The 21,876-nt window shown below is 35.9% G+C and overlaps 2 protein-coding genes across 3 annotated transcripts; both read right to left on the bottom strand.

Moving 5' to 3' along the window:
• Positions 1–1,433: 1,433 nt before the first annotated feature.
• On the bottom strand, positions 1,434–9,782 carry LOC128215515 (growth arrest and DNA damage-inducible protein GADD45 alpha-like). Of its 2 annotated transcripts, none has more exons than XM_052922198.1 (5): positions 9,608–9,782; positions 6,900–7,004; positions 5,647–5,773; positions 4,745–4,968; positions 1,434–3,745 (listed from the first exon to the last, which is right to left on the bottom strand). In XM_052922198.1, exons 1-4 carry the CDS (start codon positions 9,697–9,699, stop codon positions 4,783–4,785), a joined length of 510 nt encoding a protein of 169 aa, XP_052778158.1. In that variant the 5' UTR covers positions 9,700–9,782; the 3' UTR covers positions 1,434–3,745; positions 4,745–4,782. The 2 variants fall into 2 exon arrangements, with proteins under 2 accessions (XP_052778158.1, XP_052778159.1); XM_052922199.1 differs by lacking the exon at positions 9,608–9,782 and adding an exon at positions 7,324–7,482.
• A 9,485-nt stretch (positions 9,783–19,267) lies between these two features.
• LOC128214225 (growth arrest and DNA damage-inducible protein GADD45 beta-like) lies at positions 19,268–21,558 on the bottom strand. Its single transcript, XM_052920583.1, has 4 exons — positions 21,419–21,558; positions 20,978–21,082; positions 20,476–20,783; positions 19,268–20,274 (listed from the first exon to the last, which is right to left on the bottom strand). The coding sequence occupies exons 1-3, from the start codon at positions 21,478–21,480 to the stop codon at positions 20,507–20,509; spliced, it is 444 nt and encodes a 147-aa protein (XP_052776543.1). The 5' UTR covers positions 21,481–21,558; the 3' UTR covers positions 19,268–20,274; positions 20,476–20,506.
• Between the last annotated feature and the right edge of the window lie 318 nt (positions 21,559–21,876).

Below are 21,876 nucleotides of genomic sequence, written 5' to 3'. Positions count from 1 at the left end.
TTCAGTAAAAAAAGATAGTAAGGACAGTCTTCGCATAAACACATATCACAGACAACAAAATGTATGATTCAGAGCCACGAGTTTTGTTGTTTATCACGTAATGAGACATATTACAACAACTTGTGGGGTTTAGGGCTGTTGTTCCATGTTTTGGTGAATTGATGAATAAGTGCGATAAAATTGAATATGTCACCTGCTACGAGTGCAGACTTTATAAAAAAAAACGTTGGAAGTATGCCTATACACATTGGAAATGTATACTACATGTAGTTTGACTACCGGAGTTGCGGTCAGCATACAAGGTCAATATGGTCAAATCGGACAGTTCAAGATTCATGCATGAAACATATGGCGTTTTTAGTGGTAATAAACTCGTTTTGGTTTTCTATCGGTTTCACGAACTGTGTATTTGTTGTTACATTTTCAAATAAAACCCAAACCAGTTTTATCGTTTTTTGTAACGAAAACTGAAACTGGTTTTTGAAACTATCGAAACCCGTACAGGAGGCGGTTTCATCCGCAAACTCGTTCTCTTTGAAAAAGAACATGGCGGACAGTGATCAAACACGTGTGTTGAAACACCTCTTATATGAAACATGCAAACGACCATTTGTGGTATCATTGTTTTGAAGAAGTTCAGAAATAATGGCTACATGCAGTAGCTCCGCCATGTCATTGAAACTGTGCACAAAACCATACAATTGTTCCTTCAAGCAAATGTACCAAAACCAGTTTCGAAACTGCTGAAAACATTGAAACCAAAACTGAAACTGGTTTGGTATCAACAAAAACGCCCTTAATAGTACATACGTGACAGAATATAACATAATAGCAGATATGTTCACCTTTCGACGGCAGAGAAAACGCTCGACCGTTGGCATTCTCTTTATTCTATATCCATGTAAACAAATGCATCAGCACCTCGATAGCTCAGTGGAAATGCGTTCGCTTCAGGTGCTGAAAGTCGAGGGTTCAAAGCCCGACCGCGTTTAACCGAATAGAATATTGTACCAGTATTCTCTTGCCTACCGCTCGGCATTTAAAGTGTATTCCTGGGAAAATGGTGTACTCAGTACTGGTTCAACCCAGGACAGTTGTATCCCGTGTATCGGTGCTTTTCACCGAGCAAGTTAAGAACCAAGTACAGTTTCTTTGCAAAGAGTTGGCGTATCGCACCCAAATACCTTGTATCTCACTCTGTTTCTTCCAAATGTCTCGATTTGACTGCGAGTTGTGTCACTTAAAGCTCATGGCATTTAAACACAATTTAGGTCGTGATGACGTCACTGCGGGGTCAATAGGCAGCCAATGGGCACGGGCAGACCTTGATAAACTCAAATAGACAACAAACTGCATCGCCCTCCCCCCAGCCCCTCCCCAAGAACTTACAAGGATTTGTTCTTTCTGAAAGTCCAAAAAAGAGGAACTACTGGTAATGTTTCGTCATTTATTTACTTTTCACTTCAATGTAAGGCAAAAGTTCATGTTTGCAACATTTAAACAATAATGTTTGCAACATAACAACTACAATGTTTGCAACATTAAAACGTGTATGTCTTCATTATTACAACTATGATGTTCGCAATATTACAACCATGATGTTTGAAACATTACAACTACAATGTTTGCAACATTAAAACGTGTATGTCTGCATCATTACAACCATGATGTTCGCATTATTACAATGATGTCTGCATCATTACAAATATGATGTTTGCAACATCAGAACTACGATGTTTGCAGCATAAGAATTATTATGTTTGCATCATAAGAACAATGATGTTTGCAATATAAGAATAACGTTGTTATCAATATAAGAACAATAACATCTTTAACATTAAAACAATGATGATTGCATATAAAGAACAATGATGGTAGCGATGTGATAATAATAATGTTTATACAAAATGGGAAAATAAATAATGTATTAACAATGAGGAACAATACACTTTGCACAGCAAAAATGTACAACAGTCTAATCTACGAATAAATAAAACGTGCCCAGCACGAAATCATAAAATACCCCTATTAAATTTTATGGAAGTACCTGAATAAAGCTTTTATGTCGTAATCTGTTATCTCGACTTTCCTGTTAAGTCGATTTTTTTCGAATATTTTGGGTTTCATAAGACATGTTTTGTATTTTGGTTATAGCGAACGTTCGTTATCTCGAAGCTTTTCCGAGGTTCAAACGACTTAAACATAATGAGTTTTGTCTGTATTTTCGTTTTAAAACAAAATTGATAGTTTTATACATGTTTTATGAATTTCACCTCTTTTCGCACTAGATAATGGCAGAACATAAATTTAAATAAACAGACGTTTATGCTTTTTTCATGATGTACTTTCAAACCCCATTTTCACAGAAGATATAACAACAGAGAATAAACTATATCCTAAATCTTTAAAGTGCATTTAATTACTAAATACATGTATCTTGTACTTAAAACATTGTTTATTAAATGCAAAATAAAACGTATATTCATGAATCATACAAATGTACGTCTAAATATAGATTAAACTAAAATATAACCTATAATTTCTTGTATATGTAACATCCAATCAACTCATTTAAGGTCATTGCAGTGCAAACGAGATTCTGTTCTTAACACCCAAAGTCTTAGATTGCAAAAATTTAAAATGACATCAAAATTAAATTAAAATACTTCTGACAAGACAGATGCATTTCTCATTAAGTTAATACATTGATCATAATTACAATGATTTAAGGTGCCGATTCAATAACGATATAAATCGATTTATCATTCGTAAATTGAAATTATCTTTGTGTATTTTTTTTTTACTACAAATCAACTCGTTGACATTTGCGTCGTTTCTATATACAGATTGAAATTTTTGATGTTTCTATTAATCCTTTTCTGGACCCCACGGCTGGTACTCAATTTTGGTCTTAATTGGATCTAAGAACGATGTAGCTAATCGGATTACTTGCAATTAATAACTGACCAATAGAGTGAATGCAATCAATGATGTATGTCCCTAAGAATGACTTAAGTTGCATATGGAATACCACCCTGATCCAAAACTAGCGGCACTAATCAGCGCAAACTAAGTAACACATATACTTATATCTCATACATTATGTAGCCAGGCAGATCAGACAAGTGTACCTTAACACATATACTTATATCTCATACATTATGTAGCCAGGCAGATTAGAAAAGTGCACCTAAACACATATAATTATATCTCATACATTATGTCAGATCAGAAAAGTGCACCATAACACATATAATTATTTCTCATACATTAAGTAACAAGTCAGATCAGACAAGTGTACCTTAACACATATAATTATATCTCATACATTAAGTAGCCAGGCAGATCAGACAAGTGTACCTTAACACATATAATTATATCTCATACATTAAGTAGCCAGGCAGATCAGACAAGTGTACCTTAACACATATAATTATATCTCATACATTAAGTAGCCAGGCAGATCAGACAAGTGTACCTTAACACATATAATTATATCTCATACATTAAGTAGCCAGGCAGATCAGACAAGTGTACCTTAACACATATAATTATATCTCATACATTAAGTAGCCAGGCAGATCAGACAAGTGTACCTTAACACATATAATTATTTCTTGAATACATTTTTTTCATAACATAGGGCAGGATTTCAAGCCAATTTCAGCTGATATGGATCTGGTGTAGACCGTATCTTGATAAGCCAATTAGGCTGAGCTGCCGCGGACAGGAACGCTTGCTGTTCCTGAAAATAAAATAATAGCATATATATTATCAGTCCGTACAAGAACATTAAAATCAAACTTAAGTTTGTACAACATAAATTTATTGTTCGAACTGTGTGAAAGTTTCTCACAGGAAATTTAAAATGAAATTCAAGTGTATCATTATACATGGGCTGTACTAAACTTCCCTATTTGATTTTTCAATCTCTTAATATAGTTTCAATCGATTTTTCCTGGTTCGGTGTCATGTATTTATTGCTTGCAATCTCTGGGTCAACCACTAGCAAACAAGTAATTTTAATATCCATAATATCAGAGTTGATCAAACTTCCCGAACCATTTCATAAACAATACATCATGACATTCGCTTACAGGTGCAATATTTAATATTCATTTAAGACACGAAAGTGCATTTTGACATTTAAACACCTGGCGCAGCATGTGCATTTTAAAGGTTAAGGTTGTGGGGGAAGTTATCCTGGTGCAAAATCACAAAGGATGAGAAATAAGACCTTTAACAGGCTTTTTCGTAGCCGATACTCCGCAACTTCCCTAAAGGCCAGACCCTGTTTTTGTCCCCAAAAATAGCCTCTGAAATTCCCCGCTTACAAAAAAAACCTAAAATTAAAAAAAATCATTAAAATGTCTCTAGGAGATATACTCAGTGCTTTATGGAAAATTTTAAATCATTTGAGCCTACAATGCATGAAAAAGGTACTCTTCCCCCATAACTGAAAAAACACGCCCCCCCCCCCCACCCCCTCCAAAAAAAAAGGGGGGGGGGGGTAGTGCGTCTGCCCCAAAACTGGTAAAAGGCCGAATAATATAGATTAGAAGTAGGCTTTCGCGTCTCACAAGAGATTGTGGGTTCAATCCCCACCAGGGTCACTTTCTCATGGCCTCTAAAAATGGACGTCATTACTGATTTCTACAAGAAACGGACTCGAGAGAGATTCTATGTGCTACCAGTTTGCGTCACCATTGAGCTAAAAATATATAAACAAAACACAAATCCTCACCTTTTTAAGTACAAGTTCAAACATCCTCCTTACAATTCTCAATCAGGCAGAGCAATGGGTTCCATCTGTTCATTGAAGAGATAGGAGAGTTTGGTGATCTGAAAATCATCTTTGCTCATGTCATCGGTCGGATAGCCAACTAAGAGGCAACCGAGGTCAGCTGTGCGGTCAAGGTTGCTTGCTCCTTGGGTCAGAAGAGCCAATAGCTTTTGTGAACTGTCCACCTAAAATGCGTCAGATAAAAGAGGGTTTAATATTGATATAAATTAAACAATAATGACGAAAGTATAAATTCATAGCTATAATGTAGCTTAGGTGTAACACTGGATTAAAAAAAGTTCCATATAATATATTTAAAACATCTGCTTGCTTGTTAGCGTGTGTGTGTATTGCAACTGATAAAAACTTTGAAATGTAGATTTGTTTTGAATTTCCTGCGGTGGTAGATTTTATGCAATCTCAGCGTGTTTCAGTAACAGCAAATACCTTAATAATTTGCATTGCTGCATGAAACAAGGAAGAAATACATTGCAGAGAATCAAAAATAGACAGATTTCAAGTGCATAACACATAAAGTTATATAAATATTTAGCTTGCATTCGAAATGGAATGCGAAAGATGGACCAGCCTTTAACATAGGTACGCATGATCACGAATAATTGTTTAAGATTCGATATCATTTCAATCATTCCCCCATCGATACACTTACTAACACCTGTACTAAAATATTTCAACTATGCGCACAGGGAAACCACGTATATTTTTCCAGATACGTAAGATAAATATTCACAGAAAACCAATCCTTAATAAAAAAAAAGTAGGTCAAATAATTATGTTAAATAATGTACGTGTCTAAGCTACATGCACAAGGTCACACGGATTAACAAGTGGGCGTGGCTTACTTTCACGAGGTTGACCTCATTTTCCCAGCAATGAGCTTCGATCAGTTTGTGCTGAATGTTGACCAAGTTCAGAATATTTTCATCAGACACTGTGGGGAGGACGCACAGCATTACCTGCTCCGGGCATCTGAAAAAAATAACAATACAGACACTTGTTTACTATTTTCCCAAACAAATGCAAGCTACACGTCATCAACATAATCGCATTCTGGATCGTTACTAGTCTAAAATAATAGACGTTTAACACGGGATTCCTCGAATCCCTAAAAGGAGATTTCTTATATAAAAATCGTAGAAAAATATTTGTCCATGTACAATTATTTGGACTGAAATCATTACGTATATACGTACCATTAACAATTAAATGACGCAATTCCCACAATAATTTTTTGTATGCAACATGCGCAGTATTGAATTGCTCGCATTTTCATATTACGTCGTTAGTTCGAAAGCAAAACAAATATATTTTCCCTTAAAGCCACGTTTTCCACTGTTGACTATAGCTTTTAAATGGCAATGCGTACTCAATTTTGCCTTATTTGGATGGCCTATATATCAAGCTGAATGTGCATTGCTATAAATAAATCAAGAACGGCAGGCCAGGGCATGTGATTGGTGAAGTAATACGTATCTATATATAGATTGAAACAGTTCTAGTTTCTGTTTCTATTTTTTTGCACGTAGGCCAGTTGTTTTAAAAATAATAAGAAAATACGCTGCACCATTTATTGTATTATTTATAATTTAAAGTAGTGACTTCCAATGCGTACATTTGTACTTCAAACGAATTTTCGTTTCCACTCAAAAGTGCACTCACTCTCTCTTCACCAACTTTTAACAAACCAGTTTGTTATAAAACAATTTTATATTTACCGTGGTTTATCTTTAGCATCAGGCCACAAACATAAGTCTAAGAGCATTTAAGTAGAATACGAAATAACACCGCGCCATTACCTGACGATAAGAGACAGTTATGCATTAGACGGCAATTCAATAACTGTGCTTCCGTGTAAATTATTTTGCAATATAACAGTTATGTGTTGCAATGTATAATGTATATACTTGACATTTAATTCATAATCTAGTAAAAAAATGCCATGCACTTATGACATTACAGCATGGCAAATCTGCATATATACGCTGGAGATTAATTATTAATAACGTTTATGCAAGTTGAGCAACGCCCTACTTATGGGCACGCCTAGTCAATATATGTGAGCCCTGCGAAGCCGCAAATAAAGATTTTCACTTACGTTTCAAGAACCTCGACGCATTCGAAGATGCCAAAAGTGACCCTGCCCTGGCTAAGAGCCTCTTTCACAACGTGCACAAGAGCGTTACCGACGTCGAGAATGGACCTGCAATGGTTAAAATGGCGGTTAATTATAAAAGCAACAATATAACTGTTAAAATGGCGGTTAATTATAAAAGCAACAATATAACTATTAATCGATCTTAAAACTTAACTTATTTTGTGCATAACTCGTACACTCCCTTGTTTATGCAATTTCGTACCTGTTAGTGCACATTCTTGCAACGACAATGGAATTACAAGAATTAGGTGCTTATACATTTTCAACCAGCGATATAAATAAAGCGAAAACTATGCAGTATAATACACCCAATATTTGCATGTATTTCAGATAACAACAATATAGTAAAATTTTATGATCTTACTTTCCCATTTTATCCACGTTTTCCTTAACAAACACCCAATTAATAATTAATTCGCTGCTTCTCTATAAACTTCAGCGTCCCATTAGACAGTCGAGATTGGAATGCCGGAAGAATGGGGGTTACTAATGCACACGTGAGTCAACACTAAACGTAGTCATGATTCATTGTTTAGGTTGTTCCCTCCCTTTACTATCACGCCATTCATAAATTTAATCGAGCTGGTCAAAATATATTAATTGTATTACCTCCCTTTAATCACACATCGAACGTTTTTATGCGTATTTAGCGCAAACGGGTTCTAAGAGTTGCTTCCCTTTGTATATAACTGAATCAGAAAATGCACTTTTCAGTCTATTCAGCACTTGAAACCTTTTCATATTTTGTACTCGATAATGAACCGAGTAAACCAATAGCGAAGTTCGCTTGTCAGAGAGGAAAAGGAACAACACTGAGAGAGATCGTACCAGGTGACTAAATCAGTCCATCTCGTGACTAAGTGTCAGCCTAAACAGACATAATTCGTTATGATTCACCCATTTGAATGCAATTGAGCAAGATTTGTATATGTATCCTACAAAGATTCGTCACCTTTGTCCTTGAACAGATAGATCGAACTCTGAATATCGGGCGATGATGTTTCAAAAAGGATGTCGCATAATAGAGCTGATTCATCCCTGGCTTCCAATTCTTTTGAACAAAACGAAATGATTATATCATCGACAATAAAAGCAAATTGTAACGATGTTATTTAAATATTTTTGGAAGATAAAAGTTTTATGGGTCTTAAAATGTTGCTAATTCAATAGTAAAAGTGCATTTGTTTTATCGTCTGCTCTTAGTGACGCTGCAAAGAAGAAATTCACATGCACTCCTGTTATTTGCCTTAATCGTTTATTAATTCATGAAATTTTCGTTGTTATTTACGTAAAGTACTTTTAGTAATGTACTTAATATCTGTACTTGAGTGCGATTGCCTCTGAGGTGAGTCAGTTCACTTCTGCTATTAATTGTTTATATAGTTTGCCTCTAACATTTTACAGCAGATAGAAAATTCTGCTTCAAAATCCCCAGGTGGATTTTTACACTGAAGAGGTGGTTTTGTATATTAGATCGCTTTTGACCCGGATTTGGCCTGCCTCCAGCGTTGGTATTTCGTCTGCTGATGTTTGTAGTAGCAACGTCCAAACAACTTGGCAATAACCTGTACCGAAACACATTCCGAATATTGATTGATCTTGCTTGGCTCAGGGTAACCGCGTTCTACTGTTTGCAAAATCCAATACTATTGTCATAACGCATGCACTAGTAATTGACTTAAAGTGCGAAGTTCTCGTTCAATTTCATTACCAACATCTCTTTATGTCTTTATTGTAACATCATTTCAACCAGGTATCACATTTCAATCTATCTTGTACCAAGCCCGGCTTGGTGTTGAAAGTTTAACTACCAGATAGCTCTGATCATCGAAATTTAACTTCTGCACACCCACATAGTTTCAATTTCATTTCGTTGCAATCAAAAAGCTAAAATAAACCACTTTCAGATATTATTGTAAAGCTCTCTACTTGTAAACTAAGGAGTTTGTATTGTACTGTAAGCAATTCTTTCTTGTGGCTTTGAAGAGGCGCAGATCAGAACTTGAGAGGAATGTTTGGTATGCTAGGTATGTGTCCTCACAAGGTAGTTTCGATCCTAGCGATCTTGGCCCGCATTGGTCGAGCTTAAACACAGAATTAAACTTCCCTTTTTGGAAATCTGTGTAGGTTTTGCCGAAATGTAGTCGAAAGTTTGTTAAACATATAAGATGGTTTGCAACTGGAGAAGTATGCAAAAAGCATTAAAGTACCATGATATATCCGTTCAATATTGTGATTAACATAAAATAACAATAATAAAAGAATATAATGCATAAACAGCGCATGCAATTGAACTTTTAAGTATTTAATGCATTGATATCCCCATCGCTTACATTATGACTAACATATGACATTATACATGTAATTAAAAATGCACAGTGCATTTTACTAAAGTTATCGTTTTTACCGTATTAAGGAAAATATAATATGCATCAGTGTTTAAGTTTTGCAAGGTGAAACTCTCTATATTATTTTATCATTTGCACGATTCAGTATATTTATATATATGTATACGCTTTCTTCTTTGTTTCGAGCTAGATACGTTTCACAAACAGCTGTAAACAATCACGAAACAAAACCCGTATCAAATAAACCCGAACTAACAATGCATAACATGTACACAAGCTTTAACTGGTTAAGTTGCTTACTTGTTTTCGTTGTCTGCATTGATAGGTTCATTATTATCCGTCAAAGTCATGTTTGAAGTATCTATTATTTGTAGAAATGCACATTGAAACATAAGCAAAATATTTTTACTGCGCTCAAAATCCTGCTTTTCAACAACAAATTTCTGTCACGTTGTCAGTCGTTCGCGACAGCCATTGATCGTTTACTTAAGCTCGGTAGTTTCCGGTGAGCGCTCGGTAGTTTCCGGTGAGCGCTCGGTATTTTTCGCTAAATATCGTCGGCAGCGCTCGTTCATGATCGTAGTTTATGTTTGGCTTGAGATTTTTGAAAGTATGTAAACAAACATTATATGTCACTGTCCTATTATGAGGACAAATTTACCAAATTTAGCCTTGAGCATGACCTTCGACACGAATGTTATGTTTAAATTAGCGTGCATTTCATCAACAAACTGCAGGAATGTTTATTTACAAGGATTATCAAAAATAGCAAATATTGACCATCTGTGCACGCGGCGCGTGTGTCCATAAACCGGGGTATAAATTATTTACGCGTTGTTATAAATCCATGCATTCAATCATGTTAACGAATCACTTATAAATAATGTGCTAAACATGCATTTGGTGACTATAAGTGGAATGCATACAGGCGCGTAGATTGGGCAAATTTAGGATTACGCATTCGATGCCTTGGTGTATAAAATTATTAACCCCTTCACCCCCTAACCCCACCCTTCGGTTTTCATTTCAAATTCGGGGGTTTTAGTACGTCAACTTGAAACTTCGACCTGTCAAAATGTCATTACGCAACTGCGTATTTGGGTACAACCAGCTACGCGCCGTGCATATAATTTTCAATGCAAGATATTTCAAATATGCAGGATATGACTAATGTTTTTTCTATTATATCCTTGTCCAAAAATGACAATAGAATAACAACCTGCATCTATATAGTCCGTTTCATCTGGGAAAAGCCGGTAAAAGCTAGTGAATCACACAACAAGATCATTGTCAGTTGACTTAAGTATTTATCATACTTTAAATTTCACTAAGTCATTCTCGTTTATGCTTCATCGTTCATCTTGTTAATGTACTTTTGTGTACATACATCTCAGGACAAGTTCGCTATCATTTAATGGGGAAAACATTGACCTACTCATTGACCTACTCCTGTCAGTCATGTCTATAAATTTTCTTTTCTTCAGTAGGTCAAAGACCGAAGCAAAAATAGGCCAACCTCATTAGACCCCCGTTTCACGATCTAATTCCTCCAAGTGTCAATACCTTCTGTGCCTATCTGAATAACCTTCAGGCCAACAATATCTAGCAAAAGTCATCAGTTACGTCTGCAAACTAATGATTTAATGTTATAAAGAACAACGATTCCTTAAAGTTTAAAGAAGCACTCTTACTCACAAATACGATTTACCACAATTTTGATATATCAAACAGGATAAACAAATATTAAAAACAATGGTTTTTATGGAGGATACCGATTTTAATTTGAAAGAAAGGTGCAGAAAACGCGGTATTTCTACCTTATTAGAAGATAGTAGATCACTGTTAATCTTTTAGCACTTTCCAATCATTTAATAGTTGTGTGTTTTCAGCTTTAAAATACCAGTTACAATTTTGTTATTAGTAATTAATATTTGTCATCAATGCGTTATTTAGTAAATAATTAAAAGGTCAATCACTCAAAATCTATGTTTGTTATACATGTGTATGTAAAGATTTTGAATAAGATTGTCACTTTAAATGTTTCATTTCAACGTTGTGGACAATTAGAGTCAATGACCAGAGCTATGGTGCTCAAGTATTCTTTATGTCTGAGTTGTATCTACGATATTCACCATGTCAGTCAATGCTGTAATTGCCCCCTGCGGCATTGGGAAGGCCAACGACTCTGAATGTGTATTGAAAAATGATGAAGATAAAAAGGACAACGACCTTGCGGGCGCTTAATGGACAGCTTGTAGCTGTAGGAGCTTTATCGAAAGCGAAGAAACAATATTTTTACAGGTTCAACGGTTTAGTTGAAAAGAATGCATTGATCTCTCCAGCCGCAGCATAAAAAAATCATGTTTTTTTTATTTAAAAATGCAAATCTTTTGTTATTGCTCGCTTTAAATTCATCATAATGGAAAGATTCTTCAGAGCTAAAATATTACTCCGCTATTTTTCAGTAATCTAAATGTATCATTTTTAGCTAATAAAACATAATTGTTATTATTTTATAAGATCATAAATAAATATATAAGGCATTTTTTCAACTTTTGAGATGTTTGTGTTAGGACACCAATAAGTTACACTTCTCGCACCTGGGACTCAGACAATCTACGGTCCTGCTTCGGAACACCTCGGCGATTTTACATCGATAACAACGATGGAAAATGACCGAGGGGTTCCGAATGGATCTACGGCATTGCTAAATGACTCTTTTACTAATTGACGTATTGTTTTCAGTATTTTGCTTCAAGACAAACAATTTCCTTTTTGATTGTTCTAAAAAGCAGAATTCATCACCTATCATATTTTGTCAAACTCTGTATCACATTTAAGAAGTATATGCACACATATATGTCCTCAATAAAAAATATGATTTAGTTATTCAAAAAAATAATAACATTGTGAACTTATTTTGTGCTTTACTTTGTGTGTATTTGTGAACATTCTATAGGCGTTTGGTTCGTAATAACCTAGTTTTGGTTTTATATTGGTTTCCCGAAATGTGTATTTGTAGTTTAAAATCAAATGAAAACCAAGGTTATCGTTTGCTTTACGAAAACCGAAACTGGTTTTTGAAAATTATGTTGAAACCCCATTCGAAGGCGGTTTCGTCTGTTAGTTATATCCGAAAACTAACCAGTTTTAAGAAAGGCGCACAGCGGTCCAACACGTATGTTGTAACACCATTTGGTGAAATCAGGCAACGACCATCATTCTTTTAAAGAAACTTAGAAATAATGTCTACATGCATGCAGAAGCTCCATCAGTTCGTTCAAACTCTGTATTTGCTACTTTAAGCAAAACCTTCGAAACAGGTTTCCGAACCACCGAAACCCTGGAAACTAAAACTGAAACTAGTTTGGTACCAACAAAAACGCGACTGAGGTGACTGAATTTTATTAAAGAATTCGATAGGTACGATTAATAAATTTAACATTTCATATTACTCTGTTCTACTTCAGTACAAATTGTAAACAAAATGGCGCTGCACGTTCTTCTTTGCCGGAGTAACTTTATGTGACAGACCTACGCATATGTCCTTTTGCGGGTTCGGGGCTCACAACGTCATTTGGACAACTATACATTTTATGAAGGCATGGCAGATTGTTTTTGCTGACCTAGTGACATGACATATGATCGAATTCCGTGATTCATTGTGTGTCCATTTATAGTCAACCCTGACACTTACCTAGTTCTATATCAAATGCACCAGTCAATTGTAACCCCTCCCCCCCTCCCCCAGGTCCGGGGAATAGCGGGGACTTTGACTTGCGGTCCAGCCAAGCCCGGGTAAAATCCCCGCCCTGCAGGGACGAACTAGAAGAAAAATCCCCGCCAAATGGCCCCGCACCCCAGGGACCCTAGGTAAGGCTCATTCCCCGCTATATTAAGTGCCAAGACAAAACCACCGCATTCACCCGGCGCTGCGGAACAAACGGAAAGGTAAAAACACGACCCATTTCCCCGGCTATACCCAGTAAACACCCGGACCTGGGGGGGGGGGGGGCGTGGTTACAATTGACTGGTGCATAAGAATATCACTCGTGACTGTATTACATAAAAAACAATGTGTTTGTGGCAAATTGTTTAAACGATGTTAAAGTTTATCATTATCAAAATGACTTTTAATCCAAAAACAATTTTTCTTGCAAAAGTGTCTAAATATGTAACAACTTAATTTGCTTGTATAAATGGGCGTGTATCCATAGGTTACACACCACCATTATCCTTTACTCTATAATTCAATGTGAAATGATCATTTTTAGACAACATTAAAAGGCATTTCAGCAGACTATGATAACCATTATATTCTTAAAGTACAAGTAATTACCTCCTGAGCCAATAAAAAGGGGACTCAAGTTTTCCTACGAAAAATCTCTCTACTGGAATAAAAAAAAACTCTAAAATTGCACAGTCCGCCATGACAGTTCTTTCAAAATGACCTTTCAACTTAAGGGCAGCAGTAAATGCTTTAATCTCTACTCTTTTAAGACGAATCAAGCAAGAATAGATAAATACTGAAGGTATAAAAGTTTCAGGAACATGTTTTGTTTGTATTTACATTGTATAGAGCATGTGAAAAAATGTCTATCACTCATACTCAGTCTTTTTTCACTGATCGGAGATGCATTTGACGTAATGCACCAGTCAATTGTAACCACGGCCCCTCCAGGTCCGGGGGTATACCGGGGATAGCCGGGGGAAAGGGCCGTGTTTTTACTTTCCAGGTGGCCCCGCAGGGCCGGGGACCGCGGTGGTTTTGTCATAGCGCCAAAATAAGCCGAGATTGGTCCTTATATAGAGTCTCTGGGGTGCGGGGACATTAGGCCGGGGTTTAACCATCAGTTCGTCCCCGCAGGGCGGGGATTTTACCCGGGGTTGGCTGGACCGAAAGTCAAAGTCCCGGCTATTCCCCGGACCTGGGGGGCGTGGTTACAAATGATTGGTGCATAATGTTGTCGTCATACCTATGTCATCTAAGAAACTAACGGACTATTATCATAGCCTGTATGCATGGTATATGTTTGTGGTGTTTTGTATGTTGTATGCATGTGGTATATATGTGGTGTTTTGTATGTTGTATGCATGTGGTATGTATGTGGTGTTATCTAAATGGTTTGCATTTGGCGTTTTGTAAATGGTATACTTGCATGCTGTATGCATGTGGTATATATGTGGTGTTTCGTATGTTGTATGCATGTGGTATATATGTGGTGTTTCGTATGTTGTATGCATGTGGTATATATGTGGTGTTTCGTATGTTGTATGCATGTGGTATATATGTGGTGTTTCGTATGTTGTATGCATGTGGTATATATGTGGTGTTTCGTATGTTGTATGCATGTGGTATATATGTGGTGTTTCGTATGTTGTATGCATGTGGTATATATAGTGGTGTTTCGTATGTTGTATGCATGTGGTATATATGTGGTGTTTCGTATGCTGTATGCATGTGGTATATATATGTGGTGTTTCGTATGTTGTATGCATGTGGTATATATGTGGTGTTTCGTATGTTGTATGCATGTGGTATATATGTGGTGTTTCGTATGTTGTATGCATGTGGTATATATGTGGTGTTTCTTATGTTGTATGCATGTGGTATATATGTGGTGTTTCGTATGTTGTATGCATGTGGTATATATGTGGTGTTTCGTATGTTGTATGCATGTGGTATGTATGTGGTGTTTCGTATGTTGTATGCATGTGGTATGTATGTGGTGTTTCGTATGTTGTATGCATGTGGTATGTATGTGGTGTTTCGTATGTTGTATGCATGTGGTATGTATGTGGTGTTTTGTATGTTGTATGCATGTGGTATGTTTGTGGTGTTTTGTATGTTGTATGCATGTGGTATGTATGTGGTGTTTTGTATGTTGTATGCATTTGGTATGTATGTGGTGTTTTGTATGTCGTATGCATGTGGTATGTATGTGGTGTTTTGTATGTTGTATGCATGTGGTATGTATGTGGTGTTTTGTATGTCGTGTTTCTAAATGGAATGTATGTGTACGTTTGTGTCTCTCGTTTATTGTTTGTTGGGTAGTCACCTTGTGCCTTCAACAGAGTCATCGTAATTTGTTTGGCTACTCGGCTCCGTCCTTTTTATTATTAACATTCAATTTGTTTAGAAGCGCGTCTTCTAAATTCATTGCATCAGTAAATTACACATTTTATAAATCGGCACATGTTTGATTTTTCATTTTACGCATTAATTGTATGTAGTCTGTGTTTCAAAAGTTTCTGAGACATTCAAGGATGTCTTTTTTAATAATAATAATGATACATAATGGTGAAAGAAATGTTTTAACTACCAAACTAATGTCTTGAAACGTGATCAAACAGGAAAATAACATGCTCCACACACGTTGCTTGGATACTTAATACTTATATAACAACAGTTTAATATCCTTGCTTTATTGCGAGAGAGAATCGTGTGACAAACGCCCCTACTCAGCCAGTGGTCATGGAGAAGTTTTAATATCATCCCAACGTGTGTAGCCGCTGTCACGTGGAATATTTCTTTCATATAGACTTGCTTCATTTCATGTCCAATAAAGCAATGAAAATTATCGGGACAAGCCCTAATTGTTAATGAAATGGAAATCGTTCAATCTTAATGTAACTGAGACATTTGTCGCATTAAAAGAAATGGATACAAATATTAACCGCTCGATTTCAATTTCCATTGGGCGGACTGTTCAGAACATTGTTAAAGTACACAACGTTGAAAACTAAATCATTGTTAACTTTTAATTCGCTATTGATCGGGAACTTTAATTGATATACTTGTGCTCTGCAGTATTTCTAAAATGATTTATCTTAAAGTTAACAACGTTGTTAACTTAACCATTGTTAACCTTTAAATCGCTATTGATCTGGAATTCTAATAGATATACTTGTGATCTGCAGAATTTCTAACATGTTTTAGACAACTTTTAACACGTTTTATTTAAATATATTAACATATAATCAACTTATTCACGTTAAAAAGTTAACAACAATCTCGGAAATCTCGTTGTTAACTTTAACAAAGCTCTGAGCAATCGGCGCAATGCATATGTTTATCCCTGGGCCCAATTGATTTAACAATCTTAAGTCCTTTATAACAAGACAAAGCTAAGCTCACTATTTTGTTTTGTTAGTAATTAGTATTTTATTTTTATATTTAAGATTTCAGAGACTTTTGAGGAAATTGTCTTTGTGGTAATCACGGTATAACACGTTTTTGTAAAAGGGTTAAGTAACTTTACTCATTGAATGGTAGTCTTTTTCGATAAATTCAGGCCAAGTGTTTTTCAATATTCAACTTAAGAGGCTCATAAATAATGATGGACTTCGTTCGCTGTACGTACCATACAATCCGATTAGCTACATAAATAATACCAATATTGAAGAGCTTATTGAAAACAAAATACAAGTACCTGTAGGTGTTTTGTTTTCCATCGTATACACTTGTATTTGATAGTTGATACACCTGTGTCTGCCCATCCGTTCAAATAATTTGAACATATAAAACTTTAGTTGTCAAACCGGGTTGTGTTTATTTATTGACAATTGGAATCCCGATTAATAATCATGTTCGTGTTTGGCTGTTTTTTAAAGGCATAAAAATAGACAGTTCGTGATGAGATTTGAATCGAAGTTTGCCTCTAACCGTATATTTTGTGTCATCGATAATGCATTCGATATATTTATCATTTTGTCGGAACTTTATAGTTATTTCAGCTTGAGTAAAAAAACACAGCAAATAAAAACAAATGAACGGAAAAAGCGCTAATGTATTTCCTAAAGGGAATATCTGTTACCATTGGAAACTCCCTAACCAGTTGAAGCAAGGTTGTATGCAGATAGTTTATATAGATTGTGAAACCAGCTATAGTCGGAAAATTCTTAATAGCCTCGCCTCGAAAGGAATTGTTGTACGTGCTTTGTGACGAGGTGTTGACTGGATTGACGCATGCAAGGCGATTTTAACATTTGAGTTTCTATAATGATTTTCAGCTTTGTGTTTTGTCGAGTTTTGCAGGACCAAGATCAGCAGCCAACTGCAAAGCACGAGCGGGTAAAGACCCGTCCCCCCACACACACTCACGAAAAAAAATGAAAACAAATACAAATAAAATAAAGATGCATCATTTATATTGAAATTTAAATGGAGGGAGCGCATATCAAAAGTTACGCCCCCCCCCCGAAATTACGATCCTGAAGCCGCCCCTGGCCAGTTTATTTCCTACATTGCATATGTCCGTTTCGAGTTTAAAGCAAAGAATGGTTACACAAGAGTTTTGTTCGAACCCGTTTGAATGTTTGCAGCCGCATTCTCTACATGGCATCACTAATTTATCGCTCAAACCTGGGCTGTATTCAATATTGGTCTTAACTGGATATAAGAACAATGTAGCTAACCGGATTTATTGTTATTAATTACTGATCAATAGAGTTAATGACATATGACTATAAAATTTACTTAAGATGTATATTGAATACCACCCCACATCTATTTCAATACATTTGGGTCCAACCATAATTATATCAGCGCATTCATAACTACCTTCAAGGCCAAGAATGATGTGGTTATGGTTACATCCTTTTCCAAAACAGGATGGGTATAGAAAGGTGTTTTATATCATTGTTTAATAGGCGTTATGCAAGAACATACTTGTCATCATTGGGGAATGGCATTTAAGTTATCTTTTGTATAAATCTTATAAGTGTTAAATAGTACACATTAAAACACGCACTTCAGATATAAAAAAACGGACTAGGGTCTGCGCCAATTTCGTTGATAGCGTCGGGTAACCCGATCCAAAAGTACTTTTAGGCGTGATTAATAAATGCGTTATCTAAGGCTGATGCAGGACGCCAAGACGACGTAATTTAGTGTCAATAAATATTGCAGTAAGGGTTTTAAAACAGGACAGAATGCTGCAAAAGAGGGACAATTATGTCGATTATCAATATTAAAAAGACACAAAATGGAAGGAATTGAGTTTAATTGCAGTAATATTAGGTTTCAACTGCCCACTATGTAAATTATGAACGCTCTTATAATCCCGTTATTGGCTTTAATCATAACGAAACCTTCGAAAGTCTTTGGTATTTAATTCCAAGAATTCAAAAGGCTGGTCTATATAAGGACAAGAAGGAAATGGCTTCCATAACTCTTTCACAGAAACCACAGCAGTGATTTTTCTTCCTCATTATTTTATTAAACTTACATTTCATATGAATACCAATTATTTCTTGCCTCTCTGTAAGTACTTTAGAGTTTTTCCTGTTTAGTTCATTTAAAGATGCACTCTTACTTCTTAATAAGATTTACCACAAGTAATAAAAGTGTTTTAATACTCCAAAAAGAATGAATAACTGTCGAAAACAATGGTTCATATGAAGGATACCGAGTTTAATTTGAAAGAAATGTGCGTAAAACACGGTATTTCTACTTTATGAGACTATAGTAGATCACAGTAAATCTTTTAGCACTCACCAATCATTTAATATTTTTGCGTTTTCTGCTATTAAATCATGACATGGTTATAATCTTGTTGTCAGTAGCTCATATTTTCCATAAATGTATGATTTAGTAAGTTGTTAAAAGTTTATCAGTCAAAATTTATGTTTGTTGGACATACGTATGAATTGATTTTGAATAAGAGTGTCACTTTAAATCATTCACGATATTGTTTCTCTGCATTTGACCTGCGTAGGCGTTTAAAACGCCTTTGTGGCCATGAAGTTCAACGAACCGAAACATAAATTGAATCGCTGTTTACAAGAAAGAGATGTGCCTTGTCAACGTGCAATTTTTTTGAGGGGGAAACAAGTTTCAAATCAACATATTTATGACACATATCGGTTTCAAAAACTGATCACATTGCGAAGGGTGTGTTTCTTCTTCCCTTACATGTGACTGTCAATATATGATGAAAACAAAGTACGAAGTCTTCATAAAGTATTCAATAGCTTTTATTAATAAACATAGCAGTTGAACAAAACATGTGAACAATATAGTTTGAATAGTTCTCAATAAGTATGACGGTAAATTGCACGCAAATACATAATTAAATATCAAATTACATGCTCTTTTTACGCCGTCTTTGACATCAGCATCAACAATATCTGTTTATTTGTGATATTAAAATGACAACGAATTTACATGCACGTCATTACTTCAAAGGAAAAGTATAAGAAAATAAAAACAAAATTTGTATAATAAATTTTACAAAGACGATGAAATAATGTATCCAATTATTCGTGTGATATCTTTACAGTGTAGTACAATTGTAACCTTCACTGGCTGCCTCTATTAAAACTATATCACATGTTATCAGCATGTCGGCATGTAGTAACATGCCTTTAATCTCTTATTACCCTGTAATGATTGTTGTCGGTAGTGTCCCGTACTTTACTTCATCACTTAAAACCACGTGTGTTTAAGTGTGACTCATATGACTTCCCGCTTATCCGCTCACTGTTTTAAGTCATATTGTTATCTGTCATATGGTTACACGGTTCACATATGACCAGTAACCCTTACTGCAAAAGGCACATGGTTAATCACTTGACTGGATGGTATATGAGTTTGGTCATATCATGTTCCAAATGTCACCAAAATTCTTGATCTCCTTAAGCGCATTTGAAACTAAATGCACAACCTTAGGATCTACTATGGGCAGTTCAGGCTGCAGTGTTTCACAAAGTGTCTGAAAGGGCGTTGCATCCCAAAACGGATGAGTCCATGAATGAATAATGACACTATTATGTTCTCTTGCATGCGTCACCTAGCCCCATCGGGCGGGGCTTAGATAGAACGGCGCGCGGTGCGAAGTACCATGCTTTTTGCTCGCCACGCCCACTGGACAGTGCCTCTTTATAGCATACGTCTGGAATCCGAGTAATCGAGCTTCGGGTAGTCCATGGTTTTGTATGGTGTTTATGGAATGGGATTGGCTTCCCTGAAAGAAAATATGAAAGGTGATGGTTAGCACATCGTTGTGACATTGATATTGGTACACAATATATTTATGGTATCCCATTTTTCTTATTATTACAAGCCTCGTTTCCCAATCCTTTGAAGACCCACGCGTAGTGGTTCAATATCATTCATATTATATATTCTACAAATATACAGGCCAATGGAAAAGTTATCAACCTACCATTATTTACTTAGATGAAGCACGTTTACAGTCAACCGAAGTTGTCCGCAGTTGTCTCTGTCTGTTCATCAATCTGGCTGTGCTCATCAGATGAGCTGGTCACCAGTACACAGTAGAAGTCAACGGATTTACTGTCACTCTTTGACTTGCTCTGTTTGGCCAGATTCTGAAGCGTGCTTTCTTCAACGTTAATAACTCGGATGTCATTCTCCCAGCAGAATGCTTCAATCAGTTTTTGCTGGATATGGGCGGAGATGTTTTTGCACTGCTCTTCAGGTATCGCACATAGGGTAACCACCTCGGGGGTCCTGAAATAACAAGAATGGAAGATTGTAAGTTGATACAAGTGCCGAAACATTTCCAAGTGTAAAATAAAACCACAGGACAGACAAAAAATAAAGTTAGAATTCTAGCACGAATAAACCCGTATTATATTCGAGAAGTACGCTTTTTTTCCTGGCACATACCAAGTGATTATGTAATTTAAAAAAAATGTACTTACTGTTCGAGGATGCGTGCACACGGGAACACACCCTGAACAAGCCTATCTTCTTTCAGGGCTTGGTAAAGGCTGTCCGCTATTTCCTGCATACCTTCGTCACAAGACCTGTAATAACAGATACATAAACCATGAGAATATCTGAGTCGGCTAGTACAAATATTCGATTAGTCTGCACTAGTTTACATTATCATTGTGCATTGCTATGCGAGGTATGTGGGTTTAAGCGCGATCATCTCCATGCGATTATGCATTCCCAGAATATGGAACACATTTTAAATCGACTTTAACATTTTGTTCTGAATATAAAGCATATTTATAACGCAATTATCACAATTATCAATACTTATTAACCCCGAACTTTCCAGAAAGTTTAACATGCTTTCAGCGTTTCAAACAAAAGCTTAACTAAATGCAAAAACAGAAACAAAATAAAATACTTACATTTCACTATCACTTGAATCGCACACTGAATCTACAGAAGTATTCCTTGCATAATATTTCATGATTAATCCTTTTCCACTGAATCTTTCTACGTTGTCTGTATGAATAATATCGTTCGACTGTTTAATAATAGCGAAAACGAGCCGCTTTTATACGACTGAACTAGTTCTACCGCAAGGCGAGCGCTGATTGGTCGATCGATGTAAACAGTCAGGCACTGAGTCTTCCTTGGTGTGTCTCGCGCTAAGCGTACTTTGAACTGATTTACGAAGGCAGTTGACCTCCGCAACGTTCTCTTCTTCGAAGCTTTATCTTTGTTTTGCTTACCAAATATTACAGTTAAATCCTTAAAAACTTGCATATACTTCAACATTAATGATCGTGTTATGACTGCGTGAAATGAAACTTATTGTTTTCTTTGAAACATGTCTCTTAATTAACATTTGATAAGATATAAT

This window comes from Mya arenaria, chromosome 13 (assembly GCF_026914265.1).
Source record: "Mya arenaria isolate MELC-2E11 chromosome 13, ASM2691426v1".
Taxonomy (NCBI): Eukaryota; Metazoa; Mollusca; class Bivalvia; order Myida; family Myidae; genus Mya; species Mya arenaria.
Note: the sequence above shows the minus strand (reverse complement) of the source record. Positions and strands in the feature narration are given on the sequence as shown.